This window comes from Hippocampus bargibanti, linkage group LG15 (genome assembly GCF_051943395.1).
Source record: "Hippocampus bargibanti isolate YZ-2025 linkage group LG15, ASM5194339v1, whole genome shotgun sequence".
NCBI classification, from domain to species: domain Eukaryota; kingdom Metazoa; phylum Chordata; class Actinopteri; order Syngnathiformes; family Syngnathidae; genus Hippocampus; species Hippocampus bargibanti.
In genome coordinates, this window is record NC_142748.1 from 3,210,908 (window position 1) to 3,228,012 (window position 17,105).

The 17,105-nt window shown below is 39.0% G+C and overlaps 3 protein-coding genes across 4 annotated transcripts; all 3 read left to right on the forward strand.

Moving 5' to 3' along the window:
• Nucleotides 1–176: 176 nt before the first annotated feature.
• Nucleotides 177–8,607, forward strand: gspt1 (G1 to S phase transition 1). 2 transcript variants are annotated; one of them, XM_089015437.1, is made up of 14 exons: nucleotides 177–563; nucleotides 806–853; nucleotides 1,377–1,640; nucleotides 1,736–1,769; nucleotides 1,855–1,932; nucleotides 2,420–2,600; nucleotides 3,007–3,161; nucleotides 3,283–3,423; nucleotides 3,513–3,606; nucleotides 4,926–5,006; nucleotides 5,260–5,433; nucleotides 5,515–5,604; nucleotides 7,696–7,864; nucleotides 7,947–8,607. In XM_089015437.1, the coding sequence occupies exons 1-14, from the start codon at nucleotides 368–370 to the stop codon at nucleotides 7,997–7,999; spliced, it is 1,758 nt and encodes a 585-aa protein (XP_088871563.1). In that variant the 5' UTR covers nucleotides 177–367; the 3' UTR covers nucleotides 8,000–8,607. The 2 variants fall into 2 exon arrangements, with proteins under 2 accessions (XP_088871563.1, XP_088871562.1); XM_089015436.1 differs by having other exon boundaries at nucleotides 178–563; nucleotides 1,374–1,640.
• A 144-nt stretch (nucleotides 8,608–8,751) lies between these two features.
• On the forward strand, nucleotides 8,752–12,874 carry rsl1d1 (ribosomal L1 domain containing 1). Its single transcript, XM_089015438.1, has 9 exons — nucleotides 8,752–8,922; nucleotides 9,153–9,292; nucleotides 10,091–10,229; nucleotides 10,309–10,457; nucleotides 10,536–10,637; nucleotides 10,805–10,898; nucleotides 11,072–11,185; nucleotides 11,271–11,441; nucleotides 12,353–12,874. Exons 1-9 carry the CDS (start codon nucleotides 8,857–8,859, stop codon nucleotides 12,461–12,463), a joined length of 1,086 nt encoding a protein of 361 aa, XP_088871564.1. The 5' UTR covers nucleotides 8,752–8,856; the 3' UTR covers nucleotides 12,464–12,874.
• Nucleotides 12,875–14,810: 1,936 nt separating this feature from the next.
• On the forward strand, nucleotides 14,811–15,816 carry LOC148887105 (transmembrane protein 238). The gene has a single exon (XM_089015456.1). It carries the CDS (start codon nucleotides 15,031–15,033, stop codon nucleotides 15,517–15,519), a length of 489 nt encoding a protein of 162 aa, XP_088871582.1. The 5' UTR covers nucleotides 14,811–15,030; the 3' UTR covers nucleotides 15,520–15,816.
• Nucleotides 15,817–17,105: the final 1,289 nt, after the last annotated feature.

The following is a 17,105-nucleotide window of genomic DNA, read 5'->3' on the forward strand; positions in this document are numbered from 1 at the left end:
CTGACACTGTAATGGACACATTTTTGCACGTCTGGCACTGAATGAGTTACATATAATAAAATGTGATTGACCAACATCCTTATTCGGGTGAGGCGGCTGCCGTAAACCGCTGATTCCCGTCGTAAACCGCACATCACAGCCAGCATAGAACCGCTAGTGACGCCTAGTGGCGACCACGGGACGTACATCGAACAACTCCTCAGCTGCGCGCTCCATATGCTTGTCAGAGCAGCATAGCAATGGGAAGTTCACCAACAGCGTTGTCAAGTGTTTAAACCTACTCCTAACTAACCGCTTTATTTTTTAAGTAAAACAACAAATATCTACCAGCATAGGTTAGCATCTCAACCGCGTTAAAAAAAGAGCGATGGACCTCAGAGACACTGCTCCGGATTCGTGGGAGCTGGAAGAAGACGCCGAGGCCCCGGCTACCTCGGCGGCTCTCCCATGCGCCTTCGCCGCACTCAATGTCAACGCTAAGCCGTTTGTCCCCAACCTCAACGCCCCGGTGTTCGTTCCTACCTTCACTCAAAGCAACGCTACCGGAATGCCCCCTTCTGATGGTAAGTTAAAAACGAATGCTAGGATTCAGTTTGGAACTTAGCCTAACTTGCTAACTATCTTGCTAACGCCGCTCGAGTTAGCACGTTTTTCGTCGCTCACTTGTAACACGTCGACTCCGTGTCGTCACCGGTTTAGCTCATTCATAACCGAAACGACTCCCATATTTTCTTAAACGTGGCCAGTACGTTGCGATTAATAACAATTATCGTCTAAAATGTTTTTTTTTCCCTTTCATTTAAAGGTACCCCTGATCCAGTTGGTAGCAGCATGGAAGTGGCACAGACAGTCGGTATGCACGCACAATGAATGAACTATCACGACAAAATGTGATTGTCGTTCGGTTACGAAACCGCGTGATGTGAACGTAAATGTGCGGTCAAGTACAGGGGTGCGCCCCACTTTATCACAGCAATGGTTGAATCATTACACTAATCAACAATCTGTTCAATTTCACATAGTGAACCTTATTTGAATTGCTTCCATTGGGCGACCATGATGCAACCTCACTGCCCCACTTCCCGACGTAGACTTTATATTGGTCTAAATTGCACACCCAAGGTTATCGATTTGGATTTTCACTTCTGACAAGTTGTGCCCAGCAGATTAAACATTGGTTGGTTATATCAGAGGTGGGCAAAGTATGCTTCCACCCTCCTACGCACATAGCATTTACTCTATCAAGACCAATGATTCCAACTTTTATATGAACCACATACATGTATAAGAACAATTACATTTCAAAACAAAACTTCAATGTAACAGTTTTGATAAGCATTGGGCCCAGAATCAGCTAGTGACTTGTTTGTTAGCAGCTCCAGTTGAGAACGGCAGCTCAGAGACAGACATGGCAGCCGACGACGAGACATGGGAGCTGAAAGATGAACCGGGCGGAGGCGGTGGTAGCGGAAAACAGGACTCGGGTGTGACGGGGGATTGTCCACCCTGCACTGACAGAAATGAGGATGAGATGATCATGGAGGAGGAAGAGGAGGAGATACCTCTGCCTAAAGTGGCGGCTTCAACACCAGACGCCCCCAAGAAAGAACACGTGAATGTTGTCTTCATTGGTCACGTGGGTGCGTACCTTTCATGGCATCATTGATGGATAATGACTGCAAAATGACAGTTTAATATCGTAACCATCCTTTTTTTTTTTTAATTTCACTGTTAGATGCTGGAAAATCAACTATTGGTGGACAAATCATGTGAGTTTACATTATGAAGCATTTGACCTCTCTTTAGAAAAGCGGCTTTTCTCTTAAAGTTGCTCTTTATGTGTGTTTCTCTCAGGTATTTAACTGGAATGGTGGAAAAACGAACTTTGGAAAAATATGAAAGGGAAGCGAAAGAAAAAAACAGAGAGACATGGTGAGCACAGCTTGGGTTCTATTTCATAAGTGTCCAAATAGGCTACCGGCCGAACGAGTGCTGAATATGTCACAAAAACCACCACATGTGTAAAAGCAAAGACATCATTTTTATAACTCTTAGTGTCACCACCAACACAATAAATACAATTCAGTGACTAAGACCTTAATTATGAGGCGGACACATACCTAAGATACTTTCCTACTGCAACAAAGCATGTCAGCGGTCAGTTTTTAACAAAATTGACCCAATTGTAACTTAATGTAATGCTAACCCAACAAAATACTAACTAAAATACTAAGTTTTGGACATGGTAAGGTGTCCAAAAGGACAACCGACGCCATTTTTTGTTTCCTAACTGACATCAGAAGTATGCTAAAACTGCAACAAATTGAGCTGGGAATTGTGGATTTTCAGAAAGTCCCGCCCATAGCGCCTTATATTCCAGAAAATACGGTACCTTGAGTGACTGTTCTATCCACCGCAGGTACCTGTCGTGGGCTCTGGACACGAACCAGGAAGAGCGAGACAAAGGAAAGACCGTGGAGGTGGGAAGGGCATATTTTGAGACAGAGAAAAAACACTTCACAATCCTGGATGCCCCTGGACACAAGAGTTTTGTGCCCAATATGATCGGAGGAGCGTCACAAGCCGATCTGGCTGTTCTGGTGAGGCAAACCAGTTATTTTTATCCATCTTGCGCATTGTCATGCATGTACCAGCACAGCTTTACTTCGCTGACGAAGCTCTTCGAATGAGGAGCGAAACATCCCACGCCTTCAAAAAAGTACAGATGGCGGCTGAAGAAATGTTTTCATTTTCCAACCTTGCCCGCTATTATATTACTGAAACCCAGTGATGTTAGTTATAAAGTAAAACAAATTTGGTGAGGAACACAAAAAGCATGTAAATATTAAATTAATAAATACATTTCTACATGGCTGTAATTTTGGTAGCATTTGAACAAGGGGTGTGCCATTATGTTGTGCATTTTTTTTATTTATTTTTTTTTAATTATTATTTCTTATTTTTTAAATTTTGTGTGATAACCGCTTTCTTCCTGGTCTGCGTCAGGTAATCTCAGCGAGAAAGGGCGAATTTGAGACTGGTTTTGAAAAAGGTGGACAGACTCGGGAGCACGCCATGTTGGCTAAAACAGCAGGAGTCAAACATCTCATTGTTCTGGTCAACAAAATGGACGACCCCACTGTCAACTGGAGCCTTGATAGGTAAACATGGCTGCTCTTGATAAAATATGACGAATCACTTCTTGATAGAGTTGGATTTCGGTGAAGTATATGAATGGAAACATTTGCACTGGCTTTTGAGAACTTTCCTCTTTACTTCCAGGTATGAAGAGTGTAAGGAGAAGTTGGTGCCATTTCTCAAGAAGGTTGGCTTCAACCCCAAAAAGGACATCTACTTTATGCCTTGCTCCGGACTCACAGGGGCCAACCTCAAGGAACCTGTAACTGAATGTCCCTGGTACACGTAAGTGGAACTTTTAGCCTCAGTTGCGCCATATTTTTTCCTCACTGAATCTGTTTGAAAACAACCATCATTTGTTTTCTCTATACCAGGGGACTGCCATTTATACCCCACTTGGATAGTTTGCCAAATTTCACCAGATCCATCAACGGGCCGGTCAGACTACCCATCGTAGATAAGTACAAGGTGGGTCAGATTGTATACAGTTAAGGTGAGGTCAACATAACAGCACAGACACACACACACACAGAGGATTGGAATTTGTGTGTGAGAAAGATGTTCCCATTACAGCGTTATTCCTCATGTCTTAGTAGTAACCATTTAGAGTATGACTGATCCACGTTTCAAATCACGGCCTAGCATATTGTTGCTCTCTAAAAATGATTCCGAATCTTTTTAGAATAAAACTAAGTCCACTTTCAACCCCCCAAATTTAACCATTTCAATAGTTTTTGATTGGATTAGCCTTTATTAGTCTCTCAATGGAGAACTACAATTACATTTCACAGCAGCAAAGTTATGAGAGGAAGGGAAAGAAAGAAGTAGAAAACCAAAATACAGCAGCCACTCTCGCAGCACCATCTTGACGTCACAAGGAACAAAAAAAAACTCAATAACAAATATGACAACGCAAAGACACAGACAGTTATTCAATCTTAAGCGCTTCCTGCACCCCTCTTTGTTGTATGATGCAGTTCTAGATAAAAGAGGAAAGGATCAAAGCATCCTTTTCATCAGTGGCTCAAGGTCATCATGGTGCAATGTCTATTCCAATATTAAATGTTGAAAGCAAGCTCAAAGCTGTCGCATTAATTTACGAAAAGAGATTGTCTCGCATCTCCCGTCTCACGTAAATCCGCTTCAATTCCAAGCCGCGACCGTTCCACATCTGCGCTCTGCTTTCTTCTCATCGCGGGCTCCTCAAGCCATGCATCTATCCATCTGCAGACTGTCCAAGAGCACAGCATCTTACATTTACAAATACAATTTATTTAGTCACTAAGCACAAGAAGAATCAGCAAAAAGTAACAGAAAAGCTAGCTAGCTATTGGCTATGTATTAGCTAACTAGCTAGTTTTCTGTCCATGCGAGTTACATTCGGGTTGAGTGAACGCTGGCGCGTGTGGCTTCCGGTGCTCCACCACAGAAAAAACGTATCCTGTTTCTGTAAAATGACCTTGAGAGTTTTGAAAGGTGCTTATCAATGAAATGTGTTATTAATTATAAAAACAGAGAGAAGATTGATGGTGCGCTAAATAAACAAACGCAACAAAAAATAAGGTGTAAAATTTGAAGCTGGTCACGTTTATTCTTTGTTGTCCTGTTTGAACATTGCGTCATAGACGTAACATGTTTTGAGCATAATGGTAAAACGAGGAATATTAACGCTTCTAACACATAACTGTGATCAAAAATTAATGGACAATGAAACACATTTAATAGGTAGTTTTCAAAATGTTATGTTTGACAGTGACAAACTAGAAATATGTATGTGCATGTTTTAGGATATGGGGACAGTCATTCTCGGGAAGCTGGAGTCTGGAACCATTAGCAAAGCTCAACAGTTGGTCATGATGCCAAACAGGGTGAGTTCTCTTTTTTTTCTCCTCGTGCAATTGTGAGGGGAAAAAAAACGTGAAATTGATCGTGAAATTTTGTAGAGCAAGGTGAAAATAAAAGTGCAATTGTGTCTTGCGCATAAGAGCGATTCATTGTTGTCAAGGTCACATGGTTTCTATTTGAAAACACCACATGTAACATTTTAAGTTGACGAATAATAATGCCAGGCAAAATAGGATTGAATAAAATGTTATTTGTGTGTAAACAATTAATTTTCAGCACATAGTGGAAGTTCTTAGCCTCTTGAGCGACGAGCTGGAGACTGACGACGCAGGTCCCGGCGAGAACTTAAAGATGAGACTCAAGGGCATTGAAGAAGAAGAAATCCTGCCTGGTTTCATCTTGTGCAGCCCCGACAACCTTTGCCACACCGGCCGCACATTTGACGCTCAGGTGACGCTCAGGCTTCACGTGCAACGTTTTGAGGTTACGAGCAGTCACAAATGAAGTAACGCTTCTCTTCTCATATTTCAGATTGTCATCATTGAGCACAAATCAATCATTTGTCCTGGTTACAACGCAGTTCTTCACCTCCATACCTGCATCGAAGAGGTGCAAATCTCCGTAAGTTTTACCCCAGCCGCCTCAACTGAAGCATCATACCTGCGAACTACTCCGGTTTTGCCGAAATGACTACAGTTTTCATTGTCCAAGTCCGGGTTACGGTTTCCAATTAAAAACAATAAGTCAATTTATTCAAAACACGAGATCGCTAAGTATTATATCTAAATTCAGGTGTTAGCTTCCTTTAGCTGAATTGCGCATGGTACGGTGTCAAGAGTTAGCATTGTTTTTATTATCCTCATGTAATGGCATCTGCCGTAGAAAAAGCAACAAAAACTGAAATTCGCGCCGCGAGAGTGGCTACCTTTCCAGCAGCTCATGTATTTTGTGTTTCTACTTTCATTCCTCTCATCACTTTACTGCTGTGAAATATAAATGTATCCACTGCCACACTAATAAAGGCAAATCCAATCCAAATCTAAAAAGAAATAACAGTTGTTCCCTGACGAATACTTTCAAGCATTTCCAGGAGTTATATTTCGGTCAAGAAAAGGTGAAAATGACGTGAGTTTGTAATTTTGAGTTTCATATCTGTCAACCTTGGCTAATAGCCGCCTGTATAAATGATTACAATTCCCATATAAAAGTTATAGTACGTCGTGCATTATTTGAAATGATTAAAAAAAAACGCTAACTGTGCACGCGTATGTTATGCTTTTATCAATCCGACCGTACGCTGCGATACAAAAATATATATAAATGCGATTGAGGATAATTATCGCTCATTTGTCGTGACAATACTAATGATAATAATACATTTGATTTCTAAGCGTCTTTCAAAACTCTCAAGGTCACTTTACAGTCACAGGATCAGTTTTTCTGCGGGTGAGCAGCGGCAGCCACACGTGCCCGGGGTCACTCAACCCGGAAGTAACTCAAATACATAGAAAGCTAGCTGATATATAGCTGATAGCTAGCCAGCTAGATAGTCAGTCAGATTGATAGCTAATAGCTAGCTAGATAGCTAGTATATAGCCAGCTAGACAGATAATAGATAGCAAATACATAGCTAGCTCGATAGCTAGGTTTAGCAGCGGCAGCCACACGCGGCAGCGGTCACTCAAACCGGAAGCGATCGGCGGCAACATTGTCCTTGGCTACCAGCAGTTGACCAACTGGATTTGAGTTAAAATGGTCTTTGTCAGATTGGTTCACAAATAAAAGAAATTAATTCACGCGTAAAAATAGTAGTACGTTGTACATTATTTGAAATTATTTAAAAAACTTATACAATACGGGGAAAATATGTAATTTGACAGGTTAGGAGTGTGTTGATAGCCACATTTGTCAACCCATAGGAATGAATGTAGGTTCGATGTGCATATTTGAAGTTACTAACAATGTCTTTACAATTCAATGCACTTTTCAAACACGATTGATTATTAAATGTTTGGTTGATTGTGAAATATTTCTGTTGTGTTTTCTTAAACTAGTAGAAAATAAATGATAATTTTCATGATTGACAAATTGAAATATAGTTATTTTTTTATTTATCTATCTTGGACATTGCTCAACATTGATATGGTCTTTTTAGCCTCATTTTAAATAACTTTAATGTTAAAAATCGTTTGTCCGGTATGAAACATTAAAAATGAAGTCAAAGTCAGCTTTATTGTCAAATATGCTAATATGCATGAGATACAGCACAGCTGAAATTACTGTCCTCTCTGACTCGGCGTGCAAGGCACTTATGAGTTTGTCAAACATAATAAACACGAAAACGCCAATTTACCCGGAGAGAAGAACCACTGCGTGTTCACGCGCCGCCAACTTGGGAAAAAAAACCCAAAATAACAAATAATATGACAACACAAAGACACAGAGAGTCATATATCTATTCTAATTTATTTTTTGTGACTGTAAACATCAAACTACTACCTGCACTAACAGCCACGATTATTAAAACATTTAAGCTTAGCCTGACGATAGCAGTAGTGCCATGTTGATCCATCATGTCAAACAGTAGACGTCAGCAAACTACACCTAAACTGAACATCGGCCATTTTTTTTTCCTTCAATACCATTCCCAATGATTAGTTAGTTTCTCAACATCTTGGTTTGATTTTTTTTTTTTTTTCATCCTGATTGCAGGCCTTAATTTGTATGGTGGACAAGAAGACGGGAGAGAAAAGTAAAACACGTCCGCGCTTTGTTAAGCAGGACCAGGTTTGTATCGCTAGGTTTCGGTCGGCTGGAGTCATCTGCATGGAGACCTTCAAGGACTTTCCTCAAATGGGGCGATTCACGCTACGCGATGAAGGTAAGGAAAATCCACTCTGGAAGTTTATCTTGTTTCTTTTTCATATAGTTATTTTAGAGACTATTTTTTTTCCACCAAATAGGCAAAACCATCGCCATCGGAAAAGTGCTGAAGCTCGTGTCCGAAAAGGAGTAAATCCAACAGAGAGATCCAAGTTGTGTAATGCTGCTTGTCACCAGAGGAGGACTGCTGCTGGGGGGGCCAACCACAACAGCAACTCTTTTCTTTCTGCTAAACTATGCTAAAGAGAAGAACTTCCAACAACGGAGCGAAGAGGCGAATTAATTGCGTCAAATGAAAATAACAAGACTGGGTCAAGTTTTTAAATGATGAACAATCTAAAGTGAGAGAGTGTGAGTGTCCAGCGTTCTCATATTGAGAACTCTGCTATAAAACTAATGTAGCGACAGGACATGGCTGAAAACACTGCCGGATGGCCTTACCAATCGTTTTTACTTTAGAGATGGATGCATTGTTAATGGGGTCTGGAGAGAACAAAAATACAAAATGCTGAATTATTTTGTTCCCTATCAAAAAATCAACTTATCATTTTAATTTGATATATGAAATTCCAATTTTTAAAATGAGAAAAGTCCCCTGGATATTTTATTTGTTTCGACATTGCTGCACCATCAGTTTGTTTAGCCTCACTCACACTGCTCCGATAAAACCACGGATGAACAAACATGCAACTGTTGCGTAATAAAGCCACATGAAAAAAATAAATGAATCACGACGCTTGAGTGAAATGTCTTTTTTTAATGCTCCATTCAAGGTGTTTCATACTCTGACCTTGTATCTTGTTCGTAGTTAAATTTTCTGAATGACAGTTTGCAAATTGAATTGCATTTTTGCATTTGAACGCTTTATGTCGACGCCGGAAAAACTAAATTGAATCAAAATGACGGTAACCTGTTTATTTCAATCGTGCAAATAAAGTTTTCATTTAACTAATGACGTTCAGTCACGTGGTATGAGATCATTGAGTGCGCATGCGCCTGTGTGGAACACGTGAAGGCAACATGGACGACAAACTAATTGATCTGGACCGTTCACAGGTGAAAAAAAGCAAAGTTTTTATTCATTATTCTTCGTATTTTATTTTCTTACCAAAACGATTGCTTCAGTTTTACATCAAGTTTGATACTGGTTCGTCTAAAATGTTCGAGGATTGACTACTTGGCGTGCCTTTTGCGTATTTGTTAGCTGTGAAGCTAACCAACGAGTGAATTCTTGACGCATTCGAATAATTCTTGTCTGACCTCATGAAACAAAGTATTTTTTACAGGTGAAAATGGCCGTTATAGCCTTGCAGGCATTCCTCAAAAAAAAGTCGTCTGGGAGAAAACTTATCACGAACGAGTCTGAAATTATCAGCATACTCTTCACCTTATGGAAGATCCCCAGCGCGGCCCAGACCATTCGGATGTAAGGGGCTTTATGTGTTTCTGTTGTATTTTACGTTACGCGAATGTGAACGACAATGTTTACAAGATGTAGTTATTATCGGTGCTATCTGCGTATGCACTACAGCAGTATTTCGTCCGCCCAAATTGGGTGTCAATTATTTGTTGAAATAATAATAATGCATTTCATTCATAAGCGCCTTTCAAAACTCTTAAGGTCATTTTAGAGTCACAGAATAAGCTTTTCTGTGGGTAAGTAGCGGCAGCCACGCGCCAGCGTTCACTCAACCCGGAAGTATATATAGATAAAAAACAAGCCAGCTAGCTAATAGATAAAGTAATACTAATAATTTCAATTATAAGCACCTTTCAAAACTCTCATGGTCACTTTACAGTCACAGTCGCTCATAGATAGCTACCTTGCTAGCTAGCTAGCTCGATAGCTAGCTAGACAGCTAGCCTGCTAGATAGACAGCTAATAGATAGCAAATAGATAGTTAGGTAGCTAGCTTGCTAGGTAGCTAGACTGTCATAAATCTTCTCTCATAAGGAATTCTGTCAAACGTAAATTCCTTAATCTGGAAATACAGACTCTCCCCAATTTATGAACGATACGTTCCGAATGGTTGTTCATAATGTGAATTTGTTCGTAAGTTGCTTCAGTGCTATATTTTGTCTGGAATGTCTGTTTAAGGCTTATATAAGTATGTTTAAGGCTTGTATAAGTAACCTGTATTGGTGGCACTCCGTCAATTATTATTTTTTTTTTAACCCCACACTGTAATGAAGACTTAATCGTGCTCTCTTGTCTGGTCATCAGTCCATTGCCTCATGGTCAACGCAGAGACTCTGAAGATGTATGCCTTTTCACCCGAGATGAGCCCCAAATGACGTCGGATCAAAATGTGAGGTTTTATAAAAAATTGTTGGAAACGAAAGGGATTACGAATATCACCGAGGTAATCATCATCCGTTGCCAAATTTATACTGGATCGGACCAGATCAGCACTATTGACTATGTCACTCTATATTTGTCAGATAATCCCATTTAAGGTCCTGAAGACGGAGTACAAACCTTTTGAGGCAAAACGACGCCTATTGAGCAACTTCAACCTGTTTCTCTCTGATGACCGCATTCGTCGCCGTCTGCCTTCCCACCTCGGGAAACACTTCTATGATAAGAAAAGGTCTGATTTTGACATTTAAAACATCTCAAAGGATGAAATGTTACGGGCACATGCTGACCGCTTAACTTTGTTTTATAGGGAACCGCTTTCCGTGAACCTGCAGAGCAAAAATCTGGCCAAAGACATCCAAAAAGTGATCCAGGGTACTAGTTTGAAAATCAACAACAAGGGCTGCTGTTGGTGGGTTTTGAATATTTTTGCTCATATTAAATGACAATAACCAAAAAGCTGAATCTACTTCGATTGTGTTGACATGAGCTCAACCCTCGCTGCCATTTAATTGTATAATATTCACATTTTGTATTTTTGGACCAGATGTCATCACTGATGTGTTTTTTTTTTTCCAGCATGGCTCGTGTGGGCCACAACGGCATGACTGCTGATGACTTGGTGGACAACATTGTGGAGGCTGTCCGAACTGTGGTGGAAAAAATCAGAATGGTAAGTGAAGCCATTTTATGAGGCAACGGCGTCCATGTTATTTTATTCATTAACGCTGTCATTTGATTCATTGCGTCACTGAAAGCAGAGTCAAATGTTTGAGAAGCTACAATATCATTGAAGTCATCGTTTTGTGAGCCTTTTGTCAAAACACATGTGCTGTTTTTGCGTAGACGGGACCAGTGTTTAAGATTATCCACTTGAAGAGTGAACGATCTGTGGCCCTGCCCATCTACAACTCCCCCTTAAAGCACCTCATGATTCCCAAAGCTACAGAGGCAAAGAAGGCGAGAACAGATTTGAGTTCAAATGCTTTCCAAAAAGAAAAAAAAAAAGCTACGTATTAACCACTTTGCGCAATTTGCATTTTAGGAGTCGGCTCCTGAAGAAATGACAGAGGACATAAAACCAACATATGCAAAGAAAAAGGAAAAGAATGCTAAAAAGAGGAAGGCAGAGGAGGAAGAGGACGACGATGGCGGGGATGAGGAAATTCCCCAACTGGTCCCCATAAAGACTATGGGCAAAAAGTCAAAAGTGCAGGTACTGAAAAAAGAAAATACAGCGATACCTCGGTTTACAAACCACTTGGCTTACAAACTTTTTGTTTACGAACGTTACATTTATGAAAATTTTACCTTGGCATACGAACTTTTATCGTACACGGAGCTGCCTCAATGAGTTATGTGTCGTTCGTGAACGAGCCCGTTCTTCTAACAACAAAATGGTAGCCGACCGTTTTTGTCCTCTATTCCCCGACCCCAGTCTTCAGTGAAAGCCACGTGATTGGTCAAGAACGCAGCAGTGATGGGGGGTGGTTTAAACATTAAAGAGACAGGCAGACAACAGTGAGAGAGTTTCAACTTTGATAGTTCAAAGGTAGAGTGTAGACTGCAAGGTTAAAATATCCCATCAATCAGGCTCCACATGCCATCTACCCTCAACCCAGCTAAACGGAACACAATTGATGAGGAACTAGATAAAATTATCAGAGAAAGCACCTACAAGGGATCATTCCTCAAGATGGTGAAAGAAGGTGACGTTCCTCATCAAGTGTTTAATGCTGATGAAAACGGCCACTCCATTCCATCAAGCCATCAACGACCATCACAAAGGTAAATAAAACGACTTTATTATATAGTACAGTTTATTTCTTTAATTATAATACCGCAGCACATTTATTATACATAAAATAAGGTATAGATTGTGTAGTTTCAAGGCTTAGAAAGGTAGAAAATTATGTTTTATGGGGATCTGGGAACGGATTATTCTCATTTTAATGGTTTCCTATGGGAAATTAATTTTTGGGATACACACTTTTCGCCTTTCACACTCTGTGTGCGAACCAATTAAGTTTGTAAACCAAGGTATCACTGTACTGTCAAAAACGTCTTCCGACAATGATTTTTAGTTTAATGATAATAATGTCTTACTCTTCCTCCTATTTGTTGCAGCGAAACAAAACAAAGCCTGCTGACAGGAAACGTGCAAGAGCGCCGCTCAAGATGTCCAAGAAAAGTGTCAGGTCTGCAAAACCAAAACTGAAAGCATCTAAAATGAAATGATTTTTATTTTTAGGACAATGCAGTATTTTGTAAGTGAGATGAATTCATTGCTGACTTTTTTCTCTGATTAAAATACATTCATTGATCTTATTCTGGATTCAATTAAGACAGGAAACACAATGTCCCATGATCACAATACCGCCATCCATTTTAAGAATAATAATACATTTAATTTACAAGCGCCTTTCCAAACACCCAAGGACACTTTACAATTAGCATTCCTATTTGATTGAAAATGACAAAAACCCTGGCACTGCAGTGGACACATTTTTTTGCGCTTTGTCTAGCAGCAAATGAGTTAACGAATATTAACATTTTTGAAAAACAAGTGGAAAAAGTCACGGATACAATTGTGTGAATAATTTTAAGCCAAATCTGCTGTAGTGTCAAAAATAAACCAAACATTCAAGTTACGCTTTCTTTATTTGGCTTTTGATTGACAGCTGAGTGCTCCTTGGTTGATATTGTTTTCACAATAATTTCCAGTGACTGAATAACAATAAACAGTATGTCAATCAGTGTACAGTGATATCTTGGCTTACGAACTTAATTAGTTCTCAGACAGAGTGTGTAAGGCGAAAAGTGTGTCTCCCAAAAATTAATTTCCCATAGGAAACCATTAAAATGAGAATAATCCGTTCCCAGGTCCTCATGAAATATAATTTTCTACTTTCTAATTTTCTAAGCCTTAAAGGACAACCGACGTCTCCGGACAAGTTCCATCCATCCATTTTCCATACCGCTTATTCCTCATTAGGGTCGCGGGGGGTGCTGGAGCCTATCTCAGCTGTCTTCGGGCACGAGGCGAGGGACACCCTGAATTGGTTGCCAGCCAATCGCAGGGCACACAAAGACGAACAACAGTCACTCTCACTCACACCTAGGGACAATTTGGAGTTGTCAATCTGCCTGCCATGCATGTTTTTGGAGTGTGGGAGGAAACCGGAGGACCTGGAGAAAACCCACGCGGGTCCGGGGAGAACATGCAAACTCCACACTGGGAGGCCGAACCGGGACGCGAACCGGTGACCTCTGCACTGCGAAGCCGTTGTGCTAACCACTGAACTACCGGCCCTCTGGACAAGTTGTGTCCATAATTCATAAAATGGCTTCAAATGACTTCTACTGAGCATATTTTAATAAGATTCGACCGCATATAGCTATATTTTTCTATATTTACGTTTTAGAATCAGAAAGGATAGAAAACAAGATATTCTAAGCATAACAAAATAAAAATGTCAACTGTATACTGTGCAAATGTAGATGTGCAAAAACCGTTCTATAAACAAGACTGTACATAGTGCAGAATCAAAAGATGCATTTAGATATATTGCAACAACCCATATTTACAAGTGTCCAGTTTTTTTTTTTTTTTTTTTTAAGACTCACTCTGAATATTCAGGAAGTCTTGTTTTTGAGTTGGTGACGAGTCCGTACGTGACGTCATGAAAGGACCGCCCTCATGTCATGTCATGACCGTAAAAAAGACGCATTGTAGCGTCCTTCCATCACGTCAATGTATTTTTCTGTACATGTTTGGTCTGAGAACCGTGTTGCACCCAAAAGCCGCCAGAAGAGGGAGTCCAAGCTCCATATAAGGAATTTATCAGCTTGTAGAAGCGGAGGTGGCCACTGGAGGTCGCCATTTGTGCCTCTTTTCTGTTGATCCATTGTTGCCCCAATGTTGCCTCAAAATGGCATGGAATAAATTCTTTAATCGATTGCAAACATGTATGCTTTCCTCTTCAGAACTATTTGAATCATATTCATAACTGGATGTGTAACAAGAAAGCATATTCTCCGAATCTGAAGCCATTGTTTGGATTCTCAAGCAATGCAAGACGTCTTGGCGTGACGTCACGAACTGGCGGCGGGCCTTTCTGAAAATGCCCGATTCACAGCTCAATTTTTTGCAGATTTTGGACACTTTAAGTCATTTTTATTGGTGTTTTGCATTTGACTAAAAATATCATACTGCATGTTTTGGGTATTTTAGATGTTATAAAACGTTTTTCTGGTGTCAGTTAAAAAAATGTTGAGCCATTTTACAATTTATTTGTTTTTATTTGTATCAATGTATTTACATCGAATTGTTTCTTGGTTTATTTTTAGGTCCTCATTTATTGGTTTGTTTAATTTATTTGTTGATTTAGTTATTTATATTTATATATTTTTATGTGTTTTTATTTTTATCTATTTATATTTATTGGTTTATTTTTAGGTTCTCATGTTTGTTTATTCATTTATTTTAGTCATTGAAAACACTAATGGACTACTCGTGTTGTCAATGTTGGCTAGCTAATGCCTACAAGCACCATTTTTTTAAGGCCAAAAATAATAGCCCTTCCCTCTGTCTTCCTCCCTGGAATGTGACTCTTGACCTCTCCACTCTCTGAAAAGATCAAACCTAAGTTGACTGAATGTCATTCCCTCTGTGAGTTTGTCTGTGCTACTCGTTGATAACCGCACGTGCACAATGACCTTCGACCGTTGCTAGTCCAGAGTTTGTGAAAGCTACGCCTGCGTAAACACATTGGATTCATTCCCACACGATCTTGTCAAGGACTATGTCGACCTCCGTGCAAGTAGAAGCGCCACTGGAGAGAAGGTACGGCGGAGTAGGCCGTTGCAAATGCTCCTTTTGGTTTGCCGTAGCCCACGACATCCTCGGCGTGCTCATCATGATGGTAGGGGTGTTTGGAGGCCTTGCTATCCATGACCTTTTCATCTACGCCGGGGCTATCGTCATCTTTCTCAGCCTCATATGGTGGGTTTTCTGGTATTCCGGCAACATCGAAGTCCCGCCCGAGGAACTGGAGGACGACGTTGGGCTCATCAAGCGGAGGAATAAAGGACTTAGCCGAGTGATGAGGCGCGTGTCCGACCAATTCTCCAGCGGCATCCGGAACTCTTTGAGAAAGAACGTCACTTCAACAAAAGAATGTTCGGCGGGAAAGAGAACCCAAAATACAGAGGCGGCGTCGCTCTTCACTATATATGACGGCAACATGGGCTCGTCGTCAAAGCACCCTGTGAGAGAGACACTGTCAATATGAACTAATAATTAACAACATCCAAAATTTCATGTCTTAATCAAGTTTGATTAGCGAGTGTCTTTTACGACGATACGAACATTTTAGTCTTGTATTGACTGTTTTAATGCTCATCATCTACAGAAAGAACAAATTTCCCAAATTTTACATTCATCACATCCTGTCAAGGTTTTTGTTTACAGTGGTATGCTTCACCTTATTTTGTCCTGATGTTGAAACTGACTTTGTGCTCTTTTGAACTTTGTTTTTTAATGTCCGATTGTACCAATCTGCAAGTAAAATGACTCATACGGCTGAAAATGGCTCGCCTTTTCAATTAGCCTGGGGGATACCTTTTTAAAATAGTTAATAGTTTTAGTAGGCTTACTTTTACTCAAGGCTGGCATCACTTTTTAATAATAATAATAAATTTCATTTATGTATTTATTTACTTTATTTAGTAGTGTAGTAATTTATTTATTGAGCTGTTTATTTCGCCATGCATTTATTTATCTATTTATGCATGTATTTATCTACAATATTTATTTCTGCAGCTATTTATTTAGTCATTTAATTCTTAATTTACTTAAAGAATTTATGAATTTAGCTATTTATGTATACATTTAGTTCTTTATTCAGTTATTTTCATTTATTTTATTAATTTATTTATCCGTTTAGTCATTTATGTATGTATGTACTTTATGTATCTACAGTATTTATTTAGTCATTACATGTAGTTATTTATTCAATTATTTATTTTCAGTTATTTTATTTAGCTATTTATCTGTTTCTTTAATCATTCATTTAATAATTTATTTATGCATGTATTTATTCATGTATTTATCTACAGTCTTTATTCAACTATTTATTTAGTCATTTAATTATGTTTCTTTATTTAGCTATTTATGTATACATTTAGTTATTTACTCAGTTATTTATTTTCTTTTATGTTATTTTATTTTGCTATTTATCTGTTTATTTAGTTATTCATGTATTCATTCATTTTTAAATGTATTTATTTATTCATGTATTTATCTCCAGCGATTTATTTAGTCATTTAATTATTAATTTTATTTATCTAGCTATTTATATAGCTATTGATGCATACATTTTGTTATTTATTCAGTTATTTATTTTCATGTATTTTATTTAGCTATTTATTCATCCGTTTATTTTATTTAGTCATTAGTTTATTAATTTTTTATTTCTCTATTCATTCATTATTCATGTATTTATTTTGTCATTTATTCATTTAATTATTAATTTATTTATGTAGCTGTTTATTTAACTATTCATTTGTTTATTAACATATTTATAGGAATAATGGGAATGTTTCTCCTCAGTTTATTTTTAATTCCTCAGTTTTCAAAATGGTCATATCACAAGTCAGTCAAAGAGCATGAAATAGCTCTGCCTGCCACTATGTGTCAAGAATTCATTGCAGTGCAATTGATTTCTTATAGGACACTAATCTGCCATGGATGGGATGAGCACATTGTTCATAACTGAGTGAAATGGGGAAAAAACATACTTGGGTTTTTGTTTTATTTTCTTGGATGCTTAAAATGGATTTGCTGTTTGCTCTGGCCCATCTGCACAGGTAATGATTA